The sequence below is a fragment of the Sceloporus occidentalis genome, unplaced genomic scaffold, assembly GCF_023333645.1.
Source record: "Sceloporus occidentalis isolate IW3139 unplaced genomic scaffold, rSceOcc1.0.p SCAF_411, whole genome shotgun sequence".
Lineage (NCBI taxonomy): Eukaryota > Metazoa > Chordata > Lepidosauria > Squamata > Phrynosomatidae > Sceloporus > Sceloporus occidentalis.
The window spans coordinates 279082-298756 of NW_028317391.1; the positions used below are offsets into that span (position 1 = coordinate 279082).

The 19675-nt window shown below is 44.7% G+C and overlaps 1 protein-coding gene across 1 annotated transcript; it reads right to left on the minus strand.

Annotated features, from left to right (window-relative positions):
* Nucleotides 1-2454: 2454 nt before the first annotated feature.
* LOC149272842 (FHF complex subunit HOOK interacting protein 2A) lies at nt 2455-19015 on the minus strand. Its single transcript, XM_089506676.1, has 17 exons — nt 18932-19015; nt 16015-16093; nt 15716-15885; nt 15198-15302; nt 10330-10452; nt 9868-10122; nt 9110-9306; nt 7124-7238; nt 6105-6181; nt 5794-5986; nt 5516-5685; nt 4805-4945; nt 4487-4577; nt 3835-3978; nt 3587-3727; nt 3049-3152; nt 2455-2560 (listed from the first exon to the last, which is right to left on the minus strand). The coding sequence occupies exons 1-17, from the start codon at nt 18974-18976 to the stop codon at nt 2455-2457; spliced, it is 2256 nt and encodes a 751-aa protein (XP_089362802.1). The 5' UTR covers nt 18977-19015.
* Between the last annotated feature and the right edge of the window lie 660 nt (nt 19016-19675).

The following is a 19675-nucleotide window of genomic DNA, read 5'->3' on the forward strand; positions in this document are numbered from 1 at the left end:
AAGTAGAAAACGTCAGCCGGATTTCGCTGAACCCTTTCCTCTAATCTACAGATAAACGAGCAAAAGCGAAAGTGTCTCCAGAGGGTAAAACGCGTCGGGTTCAAACGCCGGGGACCCTCTCGGGCTATCAGCCCTTCCGCTGTGCCTTGCTCAATGGGTCGCTTACAAGGGGGACCACTGATCTCCCCCGACTGGCCCATTAATACTATAGAGGCTGCGAAGGCAGCACAGCCCCCATTCTACGCATTACACGGCTGTGATGTCATAACCCGGCACTCCGTGGTGTGGAGGGTCACCTAAGGTCACCGCTGATCGTCTGCCTGGAAAGTCACGGTGTCCTCCGTGTGAGAGCGGCCGGGCCGATCCTCGCCATGTACAGAGCATGAGCTGGAGGTTTAGATTAACAACCCCCTGCGTCTTACCCCGGTTTCCAAGGCATTAGAGAGATGCTGCCCCTGACGCTTCACGCTCTCTGCCCTTCCCTCTTGGTTTATTTTATGTTATATTTTGGGATTATTCAAAAGTATCCAAAAAAAATTAAAAAAAAAAAACTGGATATAAGAAAAACGGGGCAGATTTCCACCAGATGTATTTATTCGGGATTTTTTTTTTTGCCAGCGTGTGTGTGTTGAGCCGGACCACAACCTGCCTCTTGATTCATTCAGTTCTTTGTTCTCCAAGCAAAAGAGAACCGGATTACGGCAGCCATAGAACATCCAACCACTTGGTGATCTACAATATATACTTTCTTCATACTTATATACAATTAGACTTTCGACACAGCCGGGTTTACTGGCCCCCAAAGGGCAGACAACCCCCAGCATGCGCAATTACCCTACAGCTTAAAATGTAAAGGGTGCAACTAATAACTAAATACCCCAAATATACGGATGGCATCTATAGCAAAGACATTCAAACGTGTGTGCGCATGTTTATACAAATTCATACAAGTACACATCTGTATACAAGCCTTTCGTAAAAGGCCCATGAAGCGAGGCTTTAAGCAGCCAGTAAATAAAGTGAGTAACATAGAACCTTTCGGCAGATCGGCCCTGTGGAACAGCCTCCCAGCAGAGGTGGTAGAGGGTAATACAGTGACGGGATTAAACATGCATGGGATAGACATACGGCTCCTGAATCTAAGACGAGACCAACGACTGATGAAGGTTCGAGTTTTTACAGCAGGAGAGACGGGCGACTAGACGGGGGCCGGATGGGGCCGATCTGCCGGCAGGTTCCATGTTTTGGGGAGAAAGAATAATAATAATCTTCCGTGTAACGTGTAGAGCTGCATGCACGGGCAGACGTCAGAGCTTCAGCCCCGGCTCTGTAACATGTATATTTCAGTTCATTTAACAGAACAAATTACTCCGAAAACAAGGGGGGAAAAAAACCAATTCTCTGCGATAAAAGGTTTGTTATTCATCAGAATATATTACGTTTCATTTCGTTGGCTGATTCTTGAAAGTGTAACATTTCGGAGGATTCCACGGACGTAGCAGCATCTCACAAAGCAAGAGAGAAGAAGAAAACAGAATTTTGGCAGCAAAAAGAAAGGGATGTGCAAGAAAGGAACCCCCCCCTCCACAGAGACATTGTGGACGTGGGGGGCATTCGTTCGGGTTTGGGGGAGTCACCCCAAGGGTTAATATTTGGTCACTTTGGGGGCTTCAGCTACCGCGAGGACGAAAGGATCAGAAGAGACAAAGTCTTAACGCATGCGTGACGCGGACAGCAGCGGAAACCGCCGGAATCTTTCTGTTTTTAGGCAAATCTTGTCCAAATTGTGACGATTGCACGGGTTTGTAGGTGATAATAATTGTCTATTGGAGACGCTCGCCCACGACGTATCAAACCAGCGACAAAAAGAAATGTGTGGACAAGAAACACCATAAAAAAAACGCAAAACGCACTTAAAAAACGAAGGATAAAAAACGGTATAAAGTCATCGACCCTTTTCTTGTAATTTGAACATTTTTGATGTCCTCTCAGATCCGCAGCATAACGGAAACATCTTCTCGTAAACCAAGGCGGCCTTCCCAGCGATGGAGCGATCCGTATACCTCTGTGATAAAAATATATATTAAGGAAAGGAGATTTTAAAAAATAAAACTGAAACCCAGTCTGTTAAATAAATGAAAAAACACGAAGCCGTTTCAAATTTAACGGAGGAGGGATTTCCGGGTCGTAAAAGTCTGGGAAAAACAATACTTCGAGAAATGAATAAAATTGACGCTGAGGTCTTACAGGCAAGTTTTTTTTTTTTTTTTTCCTGAAAACCCTAAAACCGGTGCTTTTGGTTCCAGACAGCACCGCAGGTAAAGCGAGCGCGGGATCTCCGCAGACAGATGCAGAAAGCGTTTTCCCTTCTTGTCCGAGGTTCAGACTCCACAAAACGTTTGCAGAATACGTGAAATTTGGTCTCGCAGGTGTGCAGATTCCAAGCCGGGGGCATCAGGGGGTCCGGCAGGTGTGATATTTGACGAACGCGATGGCGGCCAATTCCTTGCAAAATTCTTCAAGCACGATCACTCCTTCCAACAGGGTCATATGATCAACACTGGGGGGGGGAAACAAAGTAGCAGAAATGATACAAAGAACATGAACTTCTGTGTATATTCAGGGCCCTAAATTGGCACCACGGAGCAGAAAAAGGATCCCAGATCTCCCCCTTGCAACAGAAATGCCTAATGGCATTATAATTAAGTAACATTGTTTATTGCTCGTGGGTAGGTGATGTCACGGTGGTGACATCACAGGGGAGTGTTAAAGTGGGGCAGCTGGCTGGACACTTAATATACTCATTCCCTATGGATTTTTGCCTATGCTGCCCCTACACATCCAACAATGACCCAAACCCGAGCAATGACCCAAAACTCCAGCATATGACCCAATGACCCAAACCCAGACAATGACCCAAACCCAGACAATGACCCAAACCCAGACAATGACCCAAACCCAGACAATGACCCAAACCCAGACAATGACCCAAACCCAGACAATGACCCAAACCCAGACAATGACCCAAACCCCAGCGAACAGCCTTACATTGGTCCATCAGGCTCCAGCCCCAATAACCTTTTCCGTACAAGCAGGAGTTTGGGTGTAAAGTCAGGGATCCGCTGGATTCTCACCATAAGATCACCTACCACCTGTGAGAAAACAGAATGAAGAAAAGCACAGAATATAACCAGAAATTCTACAAACAGACCGACAATTCGAGGGACATAGAAATATTGAACCTCCCGGCGGATCGGCCCCCGGCGGCCCCCGTCTAGTCTGCCCTTTATCCCTGCAGTAAAGACTCAAACCTTGATCTCTTCTTAGATTCAGGAGCCGTCTGACCATCTCTATATATTTATTTATTTTAATATAATTAAGTGATAAAGTTTGCAGTGAAGTGAAGTTTATCCTTATTCTCCAAAGATTACGGATTTCTTATTTAGATTTCCCAAAAGTCCCTCTATTACAACTCTTCTTGTATAATTTTTCCGATAGATTAAAATTGTAATTCACCAGAAACTTGTATTAATTAATAACGTTTTCAGCCGGTCTGCGGAGTGCATTCATTCGCCAGACGACTTACCCGGACTATGACGGAGAACAGCGATCGGCACCCCGGGGCCAGATTGACGTAGGGATCCAGCAGGAACTCGTGCAAATGCGGATGGGGAAACAGCGAGAGCTTGGAAAGCACCGACGTGACTTGCAAATTCACATCATACGGCTGAAAGAAGAAACAGGTCGTCGTCCACGTCGGCCCTTTCAAGCGTTTGACTTGATAGAAAACTCTTTCATATTGTTTGTTTGGACGTCTGTCTAGTGAATTGTTACCTGATCCAGAATCCTGCCCATTCTGTCAAACAGAACTTTTAAGAAATGTCCCTCGAAGAAAGGAGCTTCTAGGTTGCACTTCTCGATGGCTTTGGCCGTGCCGGGCCAGTCCCACTGCAGGCAGACGGCGCAGAAATCTCTGAACTGCGGGGGGGGGCAGTAATAAAGAGGAGAATGTAAAATGTTTCTGATATATTTCACACCATCAGAGCTTTTTGGGTCTATTCTGACGTCCAGAGAGACATCGCTTGATATATAACCAAATGCAGAAGAGATCAAAATTGATCTGGAGAGAGGATCAAAAGGGCGAGCAGCAGAGTTTTGGAGAGCGCCGCGCTGCGGGGTATTCTATACCATGGAGGAGTGAAATGTTTTGGACGGCTGACGCGCTTCCATGCCTGGCTACTGGGCAGGAGAATACAAAAAATAGGCAATTTCCAACAATGCATTCATTTGTGACAGGCCGAGAAGGCCAGCCGGGCGTTTCGGGCACCCGGCTTCACGCGCGGAGCAGGGATCTGACACAAGGAACCCGTCAGGCTGGAAAGTTCTGCCTAGCAGCGTACGGAATAAGAGTTTGCGGCGCGTTCTGATCGCAGCGGCGGATGTTTTCGGTATTTAATATGTTTTTAGCTTTGCGTGTTTCACACACCTGTCTGTGCGCGTCCCTGAGGTAGGTGTCATAGCCGGTGCCCTCCACTTGGTATGAAGATTTGGCTTCATCGGGTACAAGGCAGAGAAAACTAAAGAAGAAATGTATACTTTAAACACGCAGAAACTTAAACATATAAAAAACGCAGCGGAGAACGGGAATCACGAGCAAACCGACGCGCGTCACTCCACGGGACGCCAGGCACCAATATGTTGGACTGCAATTTGCTTCCGTTTCATTTAATAATCTATTTTTGTTTATTTCTTAACAATAATTATTATTGTCAGCAAAATATTCCATATGTCCTGTAGCACGCACCTGTTCACTATCTTGTGCACCTCTGTCTTCCCGTCGTTGCGCTGATGATCGGGACTAACCGGCGGCGAGGCGCTCAGCCATTCTTTAGAAAGAGTGTTTTCGGGAGACATGTCGGTGAAGATGGGATCTTCTTCCAAGTCGCTAAAAATAAAGGAGAAGAAAAATAACCTTTACTAATGTGTAACGCAGTCAGGGCCCTCCGTATGCCTGCGTCTATGTACCCCAATCTATTAAGGAGTAAGTAACACGCTGCACTGCGCTGCGGCACCTGTTGGCCACATAATGAAAAGCAATAATGCAGAATACAACGCATTTCCACAGCAGGGATTTCATTATTTTTTTTACTGCTACTTTATAAAATAATACCGGCCTTTCAGCAACCTGGGGGGGGGGAATTTTCCGTCGCACTCTTCCTGCCTAAAGCAGCCCCCTTTATTTACTACATGATCAAAAATAATGGTTAAGAACAAGCTAAATCCACAATTAAAGTTGGGAAAAATGTATAAGAATGTAAGTTTTATTCTTTCCCTAATACAGTACGAGAAGAGTTACGGACGGGGCGGGGGTACCGTAGAAGTCCAGCGCCGTGCGTCAAACTAGACTACTATTCTAATGATGTTTTAAAGAAAATGAAGCATTGTGAGGGTTGTAGTCCAACAAGTCACAGCCAGGTGACCCCCAAGTCATTCACACAAAGCATTCGTTACATACACCGCTCCCGCTATCTGTCCGTTCTCCACAATGTCTTTGTCTTCTGGACACGGGGGCTTGTACTCCGTGTAGTTGCGCTCCTCCAGGTTTCTCAGACACAGGTTATAAAGTATGTGCTCGTTGGGTTTTTGTAAGAGATGTTCAAACAGGCGGAGGGTCATAATACTGATCTGCGAGGGAAGGAAGAGTCGGACTTTAAAGCATCAAACAGAAAAATCACATTCTGATCCAAAAAACAAAGTCTGCTAAGAGTTAAACGCGTTAAAAGCGGCCGTCACCTCGTCGGAGATGTGATTGCAGTGCTCGATGAGCCGATAGCGTAAGGGGCAGCGCTGGATTTCCCGCAGCGTCTCCGGCTCTCTCTGCTCCCCAAGCAAGAAACAGACTATTTCCTGTAACAGGGCTTCAGACGTGACGTGGCGCACGATCCGGTGGAGCAGAGCCGTCGCCGTCAGGATCCCGATCTCAGACCTGATCAGTGGAGAAAGACCCATTACATACAGATACGTTTGGCCGGAACATGCGCGCTTCGCTCCTTCTGTGAACGAACGAAAAGGAAAAACCAAAATAATAATCATTGTGAACTTACGTCTGCAGGAGCTGCGGTTCCATGACGCCGACGAGAAATCGCTCCCGCACGCATTTCGCCATCGCGGACGCAGCCATCTGGTGAGGACGGACACGGTTAGCGCATGTGCGTTTAAATACCGGATGATTGTGACATATAAAGGGTTAGGGTTATAATAATAGGATCTGGATATCTCATTATGGAGTCCGCAGTAGGAGAGCATTCAGATTTGGCAAATTAGAAGGAAATATATTTAATCAAAGTTAATGCGTAACCTTAATTATTGCTGCACTTAAAACCTCTGTTGTGGGAAGACAAAAAAACCGGAATTGTATGACTCTGAATCACTGGAACAGCATCGATCATTTCTTCTCTCACATTCGACTAACTGCGTTATTGTCTAAAGTTACGATGTATCCACGTTAGAAACCGTCCCTTACAGAACACAATTCATTCAACTTAGTAAAAGTCTAACTGTCTGACTGTAAACAATACAAGTAAAAGCTAATAAAACAATAAACCAAAGAAAAGGTAGCGGGATTTTTAATGGAATCTCTTCATAGGCATACAGAGGCCCTTTATCACTCCCATCACTCCTGGGTTCCAATGGCCCTTTATCCCTCCCATCACTCCTGGGTTCCAATGGCCCTTTACCACTCCCATCACTCCTGGGTTCCAATGGCCCTTTATCCCTCCCATCACTCCTGTGTTCCAATGGCCCTTTATCACTCCCATCACTCCTGGGTTCCAATGGCCCTTTATCCCTCCCATCACTCCTGTGTTCCAATGGCCCTTTATCACTCCCATCACTCCTGTGTTCCAATGGCCCTTTATCACTCCCATCACTCCTGGATTCCAATGGCCCTTTATCACTCCCATCACTCCTGGGTTCCAATAGGACGTTGTCTTCGCTAATCCAAGTTTAATTGATGGTTAGAAAACCCTTTTATGTTACGGACAGAAATGTCCTTGTTTTTCTATGACAACAGCTCAGTGACCCCAAACTTGTGAACAGTATATAATAAAGACGGGGCACCCACCCTGTGCGCTTCTTTAATAAGCTGGTCACAATAATCAAACCAAGACAGGAAAGATATGAGAGCGCGTTTCCCAGGGAAGGCCGAGGCGTCGTCTTTAACGTTGTATGAATCCAAGCTGGATAAAAACAGGACACAATAATAATAAATTAGTGAAGCCGTTTATCTGCCCCGGACTTTCCCCGACAGCTTTACACCGGGAGTCGGATACAGAATGTAAAGTAAGGTAAAGAAAGGTTTGAGCATCACGTAACGCGGGATATTTGCTGCTGTTATTATATATATTATATATTATACGTAATGCAGGATATTTGCTGCTGTTATTATATATATTATATATTATACGTAACGCGGGATATTTGCTGCTGTTATTACATATATTATATATTATACGTAACGCGGGATATTTGCTGCTGTTATTATATATATTATACGTAATGCGGGATATTTGCTGCTGTTATTATATATATTATATATTACACGTAACGCGGGATATTTGCTGCTGTTATTATATATATTATATATTATACGTAATGCAGGATATTTGCTGCTGTTATTATATATATTATATATTATACGTAACGCGGGATATTTGCTGCTGTTATTACATATATTATATATTATACGTAACGCGGGATATTTGCTGCTGTTATTACATATATTATATATTATACGTAACGCGGGATATTTGCTGCTGTTATTATATATATTATACGTAATGCGGGATATTTGCTGCTGTTATTATATATATTATATATTACACGTAACGCGGGATATTTGCCGCTGTTATTATATATATTACACGTAACGCAGGATATTTGCCGCTGTTATTATATATATTATACGTAACGCGGGATATTTGCTGCTGTTATTATATATATTATACGTAACGCGGATATTTGCTGCTGTTATTATATATATTATACGTAACGCGGGATATTTGCTGCTGTTATTATACATATTATATATTATACGTAACGCGGGATATTTGCTGCTGTTATTATATATATTATATATTACACATAACGCGGGATATTTGCTGCTGTTATTATATATATTATATATTATACGTAACGCGGGATATTTGCTGCTGTTATTATATATTATACGTAATGCGGGATATTTGCTGCTGTTATTATATATTCTATATTATACGTAACGTGGGATATTTGCTGCTGTTATTATATATTACACGTAATGCGGGATATTTGCTGCTGTTATTATATATATTATATATTACACGTAACGCGGGATATTTGCTGCTGTTATTATATATATTACACGTAACGCGGGATATTTGCTGCTGTTATTATATATATTACACGTAACGCGGGATATTTGCTGCTGTTATTATATATATTATACGTAACGCGGGATATTTGCTGCTGTTATTATATATATTATATATTACACGTAACGCGGGATATTTGCTGCTGTTATTATATATATTATATATTACACGTAACGCGGGATATTTGCTGCTGTTATTATATACATTATTAAAAATTGTCTTTGTAAAATATATACACCGTCCCCCGTTGTGACAGCGCTACGGAACCTGCTGTTGCTATAAATAAAAGTAATGTAATGTAATCATTTTCTTAGCGATATAAAGTGGGGGGGGGTACATAAAACAGACTGATGTCATTCATTCTGATGACATCACAGCAGCCGCGAAAAGCTGTCACTCAGAACGCGGATAAGCTTTTTGTATTTAAAACTTGCGATAAATGCGTGGTTTAGCGGGAGACGCACAAAGGAGAAAAACTCTGAACATAGCAGAGGCGAGAGAGCAACGACACCAAAAGGCTTACAGACGCATCAGCGCATGCATGGGGTAACGTAATCACAGCAGAGACAGAGAGGGGCATTTAAAAACTGAAGCCGACCATTATACAGGGAAAGGCACATAGGCAGAGGCCTCTGGAAGCGCTAACAGGTCAGTTTATTAGGACGGCTGGCGAATTGTTCTACGTGGCTGATAGTTACCCCCAGTTAATCCCCTCCACCGTCTCGATATCCAGCGGGTCGATGGACTGCGGCAGCGCCTGGTACAGCGAGGTCAGCCGGTCCGTCAGCAGCTCGCACATACAGGTGCCCTGCGTCAGGCATTTGGCAGCGGCAGGTTCCGGCAAACTCACGAGAAGCATGAGACCCTCGCAGGCCTTGACGGCGACCCTCCCGTCCTGCGAAAACAGCAAGCGAGCGCATTCTAAACATTATTCCAGCATCACCCCTCCGACAGCTGCCAGCACGTCTCCTTATGGAAGCATAATAAATATATTTAATATAATATGATATGGGCCTTGAGCAAAACCCCTAGCGCTGTAATCAGTAATAACACCACACTGAGCTGATGCTTTACGACAATGCTAATGAAGTCCGTTCCTCCATAAATTTATCAGTCAGAGAGTCTGTCTAGATGATTAAGACTGAGCCATTCTATTGCCCCCCACAGGCAGTATGATAAGGAGTCGGGGGGTTTAGTAGATCGGGGCTCAGATAACAGAGCGAGAATCATACAAACGGCTGATATGCAGCTGCCTGAAAACTTTATATTATGGGGCAAAAACTACATTTGGCTTAAAATAGAGCAATATTTTATAATACATATTTTTGATCCGATATTAAAATGAAAAACAATGCGTAGGAGATCCCCTTTAAAAACTGTATTAAAAAAAACCTTTTCTACAATACACAGTTTTCCCCGAAGCTTCTATCAGACTTTGGCAGTGATCGGAGCTCACCGGACTCTTGGTGAGGTTCAGTAACGAATTCACCAGGTTATAATCCTGATAGACGTGATTGGCAGACGGTTCGGGCAGCGCAGACGCTTTTAGGTCGTCGGATGATTCGGGGGGAGCATTAGCACCGGCGTCCCCTCCTGTACCAGTCCCTGCAGTGACCGGCTGCCCAGTATCGCTGGTCAGGACCTGTCCGCTGCCACGTGGCCCCGGCGCGCTGTATGAGGATGCTGCAGGTTGCGTAGATTTTGACTTGTTCTGCGACAAAGAATAAAAACGGGTTGAGGCATAACACAGAATCGTACAGCCTGTTAGTAGATCGGCCCCATTTATTCGGCGTGCTTTTCTCGAGAGGAAACCACGAAGGACAAAGCGGCTGCCGCGATGCGACGTTTAAAGGGAACGTCCGACATCCGCCGGCTCCTCTCTGCCGGCAATTTTTTTTGGGGGGGGGGCAGCACTAACCTCCAGGAAGAAGTTGACCAAATACGGGTCCTGTTTGAGTTTGGAGCAGACGATGCACAGGAACTGGATTTCCTCGTTTTCGGTCGGGTTGGCCAGGACTTCGCCGCAAAGACGGATGAGTTTCTACGACGTTAAAAAAAAGCTCATTCTCTACATAAAACACAATCTCCAGAACAATCCGCGAGGATCTCATCATTCCAGACTGCTCATAATAACAAAAAATCTCTTTAAATACATAAAACACAGAAAAAAACCAAGAAAGAGCGAAACTGACAGAGGAATAGCCGATGGGGTGATATTAAACGCCCAAACCCAATGTCCTAGAATGTAAGCTCCTTTGGCTTGCAGAAACGAAAGGTATGTTATGTCCTGTTTACCCCCTGTACAGCGCTCCGGAATATGCTGGTGCTATAGAAACCAAGAAATTATAATAAAAAGCGTGCTTTACATCAGAAAAGAAACCAAAGGGGAGGTTTGTAGGGAGGAAAATTCTATTAATTGCCGACAGAACATAAATGACAGCAGCAATGCGAGTGCCCCCCTCCCCCATCATCTATCTTTTCTCTGTGAATACCGTTAAAGCTGTTTCATTTAAGATTATTAGATTTCTGTCATTAAAAGTTAATTATTAATTCCTGGAGGGTAATTTTCTCTCCTGTACCCGCATTCCCAAACGACAACCCACAAAGTTTCAAAAATATTATATGTATCACTGATTATTATAATTATCAAAAACCTCAGAATCCGGCCCCCGCATTACTACTATATACGGCCTCTTTGTACTTTCTTTCTGCGATTTCTTCTTCTTTCCCCCTTAAGAGACCTTAAGAATTTGCCCCATTACACTGAAAATCACCCCAGAGTCTGTCGCGATGAGATTGAAGTATTTCGACGCGTATCACGTTATCTATACACAGAATAATTATGTGAAAAGAAATCTCAGGATCCGTACATTTTATTTATAAGAGAGCTTTATTGGCCACATAGTACATAAGGCTCAACCTTTCTGCCCAACCTTCCTACTCCTGACCCAAAAGAAGGCAAAAAAAACCCCTGATTAAGCTGCTTTCAGTTCTGCCATCAGGGGAGAAAATTCCTTCTTGACTCCAAACGGCAATCGGATTTCTCCTTGGATCCAGAAGCTCTTTGATGCAGAGGTTGGTGGTTTTAATCGATTGAAGCTGTTTAGGTGTTAAGCGCTGCATATTTAGGATGGGTATCATGACTGAAAGGGTCTTCCAATAAACCAGGGGACGGAGTTGTGTAAAATGAAGAAAAAATGAATAATAGCGCAGGGTGTCTTATGGAGCCCAGGTGAATAATTATAAGAAGAAGAATATAAGATAAATAAAGCTCTGCTGTAACAGCGAGGGCGGTGTGACCCCCGCCGGTGAGCGTTCTCGTGGATGAGGCTCCTTCTGATCGTATACCCAGGTCCCAGGTCCCGGAATTCTACTTAAGTGTATTTTATTAAATAATTATATAAAGGTCGCTAAATCCTCAGCAGCATGGATGGTATTTTCCGCACCAAGAAAATAGCTACAGAGAGAAAAAAAGAGGATAAAAGAGAAAATAGCTACAGAGAGAAAAAAGAGGATAAAAGAGAAAATAGCTACAGAGAGAAAAAAGAGGATAAAAGAGAAAATAGCTACAGAGAGAAAAAAGAGGATAAAAGAGAAAATAGCTACAGAGAGAAAAAAGAGGATAAAAGTCAAGATAAGAATGAAGAACAACTTCAAGATACCAAAATCAACACTAAATTAACTTAACCGCATTTTTAGAGAGAAGAAAAACAGCCAGAGTTTAAATAAAAAAGAATAGACCTAAATAGACATTAACTATCCATCCATCCCAGTGATATCTTTCCTACCCCAAATACACAAAAACAACAAATGACCACCAGACCGGCCAATCGTGTCTGGAAACCCAATCACATCTCAGTTACGGCAGATCCTTATCCACCGTCATTCCCCGGCTTCCATTTTTAGATTTAGAAATTTACATTGAAGAAAACATTTACAACAAGTTTTAAAAAACGATAGTATACCGAAAAACCGATTAACCAGACCGAGGAGGAATCGTACAGATACCACTGTCTATAACCAACAAGCAAACTGTCTTAAAATGACTGGAAAAAATATACTGAGAATAATAAAGATCCTACAATAAAGCCGATTGAACATTGAAATAGAGAAGATCTCATAAAGAAGAAACAAACCCTACAAAAAAATACCAACTACAAAAACAAAAGCAAAGCCGTTAAAAAGACTAATACAAAAACATCGGGATATCTTATGAAACAATAAAAAAGATTATGCCAAGTAAACCAAAGGCTGTCTGTAGAGGAGCCCCAAACCTCACAACTTTCCTCACCAAAAATTATACTAGACAACGAGATGCTCCGATACAAACGTTTCCTAACAAAAAGATAAAGTTACATTGCGTGCAAAACCACCGACAAAACCACTAATAAAGTAGAAAGATTTAAATCAACTAAATAAAGAGCATAAATAAAACATTTCATCGCATGCAATACAACAAATGTAGACTGTAAGCTGTAAGCGCTACGGAATATAAAACAAATAATAATAATAATAATTATGTCACTTATCTTGAAAATACCACCCATGCTGATGAGAACTGAGCAACTTTTATTAGCTTATTATATCTCTGACATTATTGACTATGAAACCTGTGTCCCAAGCATTCAATCAGAAGAAGCCTCACCTGCAAGAGCTCCCACAGGCAGGGGTTACACTGCCCACGCCGCTACAACACAGCTAGATTTATCTTATATGTATCTTATATTCTTCTTCTTCTTCCTCTTCTCCTTCTTCTTATAATTACTCACGTTGGTTCCATAAGACACACTGCACTATTTTTTGTTGTCTTTATTTTACACATCTCCGTCCCCTGGTTATATTGGAGAAGACCCTCACTATCATCATACCCTTAGGTGCGACCGCCACATCCATCCTAAAGACTCTCTGAGTCGTCTCTTCCGGCGCCGGGACAGCTCCACATTCTTCTTGAGAAGCCGGTTCATATTTGCCTGCAGTCTTCTCATTTCCGGAGATGAGCCGTGGCCATTTTCTTCGGCACGAGTCCACTCGAGATGTTCTGTCCATTACTGGTCTCTTGGCCCCGGTTAGGGCGTCTCGGTGACTCTTTTCTGTGCCGTCTCTCGTCGTCTCCCTGCCCGGATCTGCTCTTCTAGAGCTGAGACTCACTCTGTGAGTATGGGACAGGGAGGGTCTGTGTGCCTCCTCCATCTTCTGCAATTGATGTCCATGTAGAGGAGGGCTTCAAGTTCTTTTTCAGGGAGGGCGTTTAGAGGTTTGAGCTCCCAGCAAATTTATAAAAAAATAATTTATAATGGTGCCGAGGCATCCAAAAATAGTACTGAGGAGCTCCATATCTGTGATGTTGTCTTCGCCTGCTCCGCTGAACAATGAGTGGTTTAAGAGTTGTTGCTTCCCTGCCCTTATCTGCTCTTCTAGAGCTGAGACTCACTCTGTGAGTATGGGACAGGGAGCGTCTGTGTGCCTCCTCCATCTTCTGCAATTGATGTCCATGTAGAGGAGGGCTTCAAGTTCTTTTCAGGGAGGGCGTTTAGAGGTTTGAGCTCCCAGCAAATATATAGAAAAATAATTTATAATGGTGCCGAGGCATCCAAAAATAGTACTGAGGAGCTCCATATCTGTGATGTTGTCTTCGCCTGCTCCGCTGAACAATGAGTGGTTTAAGAGTAGTTGCTTGTATTTATAGCCTTGGCTACTGATGACATCACAAACAAAAGTGGGCGGGGCAACTTTATGACATCACAAACTAAACTGGGCGGGGCCGCTTTATGACATCACAAACTAAACTAGACGGGGCTGGTTTCCCAGTGATCAGGCAGGACAACCTTATGACAAAACTGGGCGGGGCAGCTTTATGACATCACAAGCTAAACTGGACGGGGCTGGTTTCCCAGTGTTTAGGCAGGACAACCTTATGATAAAACTGGGCGGGGCAACTTTATGACATCACAAACTAAACTGGGCGGGGCCGCTTTATGACATCACAAACTAAACTGGACGGGGCTGGTTTCCCAGTGATTAGGCAGGACAACCTTATGACAAAACTGGGCGGGGCAACATTATGACACCACAAACTAAACTGGGCGGGGCAGCTTTATGACATCACGAGCAAAAGTGGGCAGAGATGCTTCCTGATTGAGTGGGCGGAGAATAATCACATCCACTGAATGCACTCACAGCTTTTGACCTTCTCATTGGGAAAAATTCAAACTTTTAACATAAATGACAGCAGCAATGCGAGTGCCCCCCTCCCCCATCATCTATCTTTTCTCTGTGAATACCGTTAAAGCTGTTTCATTTAAGATTATTAGATTTCTGTCATTAAAAGTTAATTATTAATTCCTGGAGGGTAATTTTCTCTCCTGTACCCGCATTCCCAAACGACAACCCACAAAGTTTCAAAAATATTATATGTATCACTGATTATTATAATTATCAAAAACCTCAGAATCCGGCCCCCGCATTAATACTATATACGGCCTCTTTGTACTTTCTTTATGCGATTTCCTCGTCTCTCTCCTCGTTTTTCATTCTATTTATTTACTATTAAATGCATCGTTTATTTGTTTATTATTATTTTTATTGGTCTATAAAGCGCCATCATATTCCGCAGCGATGTACAATGAGTAATCAGAACATAACAAGTAGCGCATCACAGAGACGAAAAGGTGAGCCGGTCCCTCGCACAAAGGAGCTTACAATCTAGAAGAACAATCTTTAACAAACAATCCAACAACACACCCTAACGACCCGCGTAGCAGACAGTTTAAGACAGGGTTAAGTTACCTGCACCGGTCGGTGGACGTTTATATGAGGGAGGAGAGGCTGCCGGATTCTGCCGAGAAGCTTTGTGTAGAAAACCAAGACCTGCTGCTTCATGCCGGGGGGACACTGCGGAGAATTAAAACCCAAAATAACCAGATTTACCCCCAAGTCAGGTTAGTATCTCGTCACGTTCAGCCAGCGGAGCGCAACACTGTGACTCTTCCCTACAGGGGGCTCCGGGGGCCAATCCGGGGCCAGACATCCCAACGCAAGCAAGCCCTGGAGCTGCATGAAAACCCATTTAAAAATTGGTGAAGTTCCAAAAAAAAAAAAAAAAACCTTTCATAAGATGTAGCGTCACGGAAGCTCAAGACCTCAGAGCCCTGATGTTAAAGCTGCTGTTCCACTGACTCTCGCTTTGTACAGTAATTAGGAACATCATTCGCTAGTCGTCTCAAACCTGCCCCCCTTCTCCTTACACCACCCCTGCCTGTGCGCCTTTCCCTGTATGGGGGGGCGCGTGATATGACCGCACTCACGTCGGCTTTGCCCAGGGTGTACAGGGTCTCCAGGACTTTGTGGTGCAGTAAGTACTCCATGCAGGGCCCCGTCTCGCCCGACTCCCGCTCGCTCTCCTCCTGCACCAGGATGTCCAGCATCTGCTCCAGGTGAGACGGGATGTTGGTGTCGGTCACCGGGGCCTTGTCATCTGCATGAAGAAGAAGACGAGCGTCACGAGGGAGCCCGAAAAGGCCAATTTAAAAAAAAACAACAAAATCTCATGTTTTCCAAGAAACAGAATTCCAGCTCAAACAGAGAAATATTCCCGATCCCTTACCGGTCGTTTCGATGTAATAATGAGTGATCGCCTTCCAGTGATAAACAAAATCTTCCTGTAACGGCAGAGAAGGAGCGAGCTGCGAAAAAACACAAGTATACATTATACAGGGGCCGGGGCACTAATATATCTATACATTATACAGGGGCCGGGTCACTAATATATCTATACATTATACAGGGGCCGGGTCACTAATATATCTATACATTATACAGGGGCCGGGGCACTAATATATCTATACATTATACAGGGGCCGGGTCACTAATATATCTATACATTATACAGGGGCCGGGGCACTAATATATCTATACATTATACAGGGGCCGGGTCACTAATATATCTATACATTATACAGGGGCCGGGTCACTAATATATCTATACATTATACAGGGGCCGGGGCACTAATATATCTATACATTATACAGGGGCCGGGTCACTAATATATCTATACATTATACAGGGGCCGGGGCACTAATATATCTATACATTATACAGGGGCCGGGGCACTAATATATCGATACATTATACAGGGGCCGGGTCACTAATATATCTATACATTATACAGGGGCCGGGGCACTAATATATCTATACATTATACAGGGGCCGGGTCACTAATATATCTATACATTATACAGGGGCCGGGTCACTAATATATCTATACATTATACAGGGGCCGGGGCACTAATATATCTATACATTATACAGGGGCCGGGTCACTAATATATCTATACATTATACAGGGGCCGGGGCACTAATATATCTATACATTATACAGGGGCCGGGGCACTAATATATCGATACATTATACAGGGGCCGGGGCACTAATATATCTATACATTATACAGGGGCCAGGGCACTAATATATCTATACATTATACAGGGGCCGGGTCACTAATATATCTATACATTATACAGGGGCCGGGTCACTAATATATCTATACATTATACAGGGGCCGGGGCACTAATATATCTATACATCATACAGGGGCCGGGTCACTAATATAACTATACATTATACAGGGGCCGGGTCACTAATATAACTATACATTATACAGGGGGCCGGGTCACTAATATAACTATACATTATACAGGGGCCGGGTCACTAATATATCTATACATTATACAGGGGCCAGGTCACTAATATATCTATACATTTTACAGGGGGCCGGGTCACTAATATATCTATACATTATACAGGGGGCCGGGTCACTGATTTATCTATACATTATACAGGGGGCCAGGTCACTAATATATCTATACATTATACAGGGGGCCGGGTCACTTATATATCTATACATTATACAGGGGGCCGGGTCACTGATTTATCTATACATTATACAGGGGCCGGTCACTAATATAAATATACATTATACAGGGGCCGGGTCACTAATATATCTATACATCATACAGGGGGCCGGTCACAAATATATCTATACATTATTCAGGGGCCGGGTCACTAATATAACTATACATTATACAGGGGCCGGGTCACTAATATATCTATACATTATACAGGGGGCCGGGTCACTAATATATCTATACATTATACAGGGGCCGGTCACTGATTTATCTATACATTATACAGGGGGCCGGTCACTGATTTATCTATACATTATACAGGGGCCGGTCACTGATTTATCTATACATCATACAGGGGGCTGGTCACTGATTTATCTATACATTATACAGGGGCCGGTCACTGATTTATCTATACATTATACAGGGGGCCGGTCACTGATTTATCTATACATTATACAGGGGGCCGGTTACTGATTTATCTATACATTATACAGGGGGCCGGTCACTGATTTATCTATACATTATACAGGGGCCGGTCACTGATTTATCTATACATTATACAGGGGCTGGTCACTGATTTATCTATACATTATACAGGGGGCCAGTCACTGATTTATCTATACATTATACAGGGGCCGGCTCAGCCTCTCATAACGTTTAGTGGATTAATGCAACTCCTTGTTTAGTATAAAATTAAGTCCATAACAGACATTTTTTAGACGGAGAATCGAATGAATGAACGTAGAAGTGGGTGAAGCGGCCGGGTGGAAGGTGACGCTGCGCACACTCGCTCCAGGGAGGGAAACGAGCGAGCGGGACGAGGACACGTCGGTCTCAGAGTAACAAAACCAAGCCGGGAGATCGCTGACACCGCGGCACGATCGGGGACGGGGGCGTCATTCTCCTGGCATTAATTGGCTGCTTCGAGCACCCAATCAGTGTCAGTGACAGCGAAGCGTCCCCATCTGACCGGCAGCGGATGACAGGAGTTGTAGTCTGACAGCAGACTGAATGTTACAGGATCTGTGTACAAAAGGTTCTCTCTGTATATATATATCTATCGTAGCAGAACTATGATATTGGCATTGTGTGTGTGGCATTGTTGGTTGATGAGTGGAACAGCCTCCCAGCAGAAGTGGTAGAGGGTAATACAGTGAGGGGATTAAACATGCATGGGATAGAGATACGGCTCCTGAATCTAAGACGAGACCGACGACCGATTAAGGTGAAGCAGTTGGGGCTCCTACCGCTGGCTGCCATGGCGACTGCCCCACTCTGTGCGTGTCTGGGGCATTAAACAGATGTAACGTTAACCCCTCGGCGGGCCCGGGTTATTCTAATAACCCCGCAGCAGGTCTGGGGTAGAAGCAGCTGCTCGGTTGCTGCCACATCAGCAGTAATGCCGGGTGCTGCCCTCCTGCCCCGGCTCCCTGGCAGCAATAAACCCCTCCAACAGCGGCCTACTGTCGCCTGACAGGCCTCGGGCTGCAGTAAACGATACCGCAGGCCCAGTCCCCGGTCTAGAGTAATAATTCTCCCCCAGCCGGCAGGCCCAGTCACCGGGCTGTAGTGGTGGCAGTACCCTGGCCAGTAGGCCCCGTCCCCGGTCTGTACTCACCGCTTCCACTGCCTGCTGCAGGATGGAGCTGAGTTTGGAGAACATCTTGTCCCGCTGCAGCTGGAGCCGCTCCCGGGAGCCCTTGGACAAGGCGGAGAACGGCGACCGCCGGCGATCCAGCTTGGGCGGGGAGCAGATCACGGTACGCACTACACACAACAACACAGACGTTACAAGCACACAATGTACACAACACACACCGGAGCGCACAGAACACCGGCCGACCGGGGAACAACAACACACAGCGCCCCCTACTGCCCGACACAGCCACAGCACTGCCACCTACTGCCCGACACAGCCACAGCACTGCCATCTACTGACACAACACTGCCACCTACTGCCCGACACAGGCACAGCACTGCCACCTACTGCCCGACACAGCCACAGCACTGCCATCTACTGACACAACACTGCCACCTACTGCCCGACACAGGCACAGCACTGCCACCTACTGCCCGACACAGCCACAGCACTGCCATCTACTGACACAACACTGCCACCTACTGCCCGACACAGGCACAGCACTGCCACCTACTGCCCGACACAGCCACAGCACTGCCATCTACTGACACAACACTGCCACCTACTGCCTGACACAGGCACAGCACTGCCACCTACTGCCCGACACAGCCACAGCACTGCCACCTACTGCCCGACACAGGAACAACACTGACACAACACTGCCACCTACTGCCCGACACAGCCACAGCACTGCCACCTACTGCCACAACACTGCCACCTTCT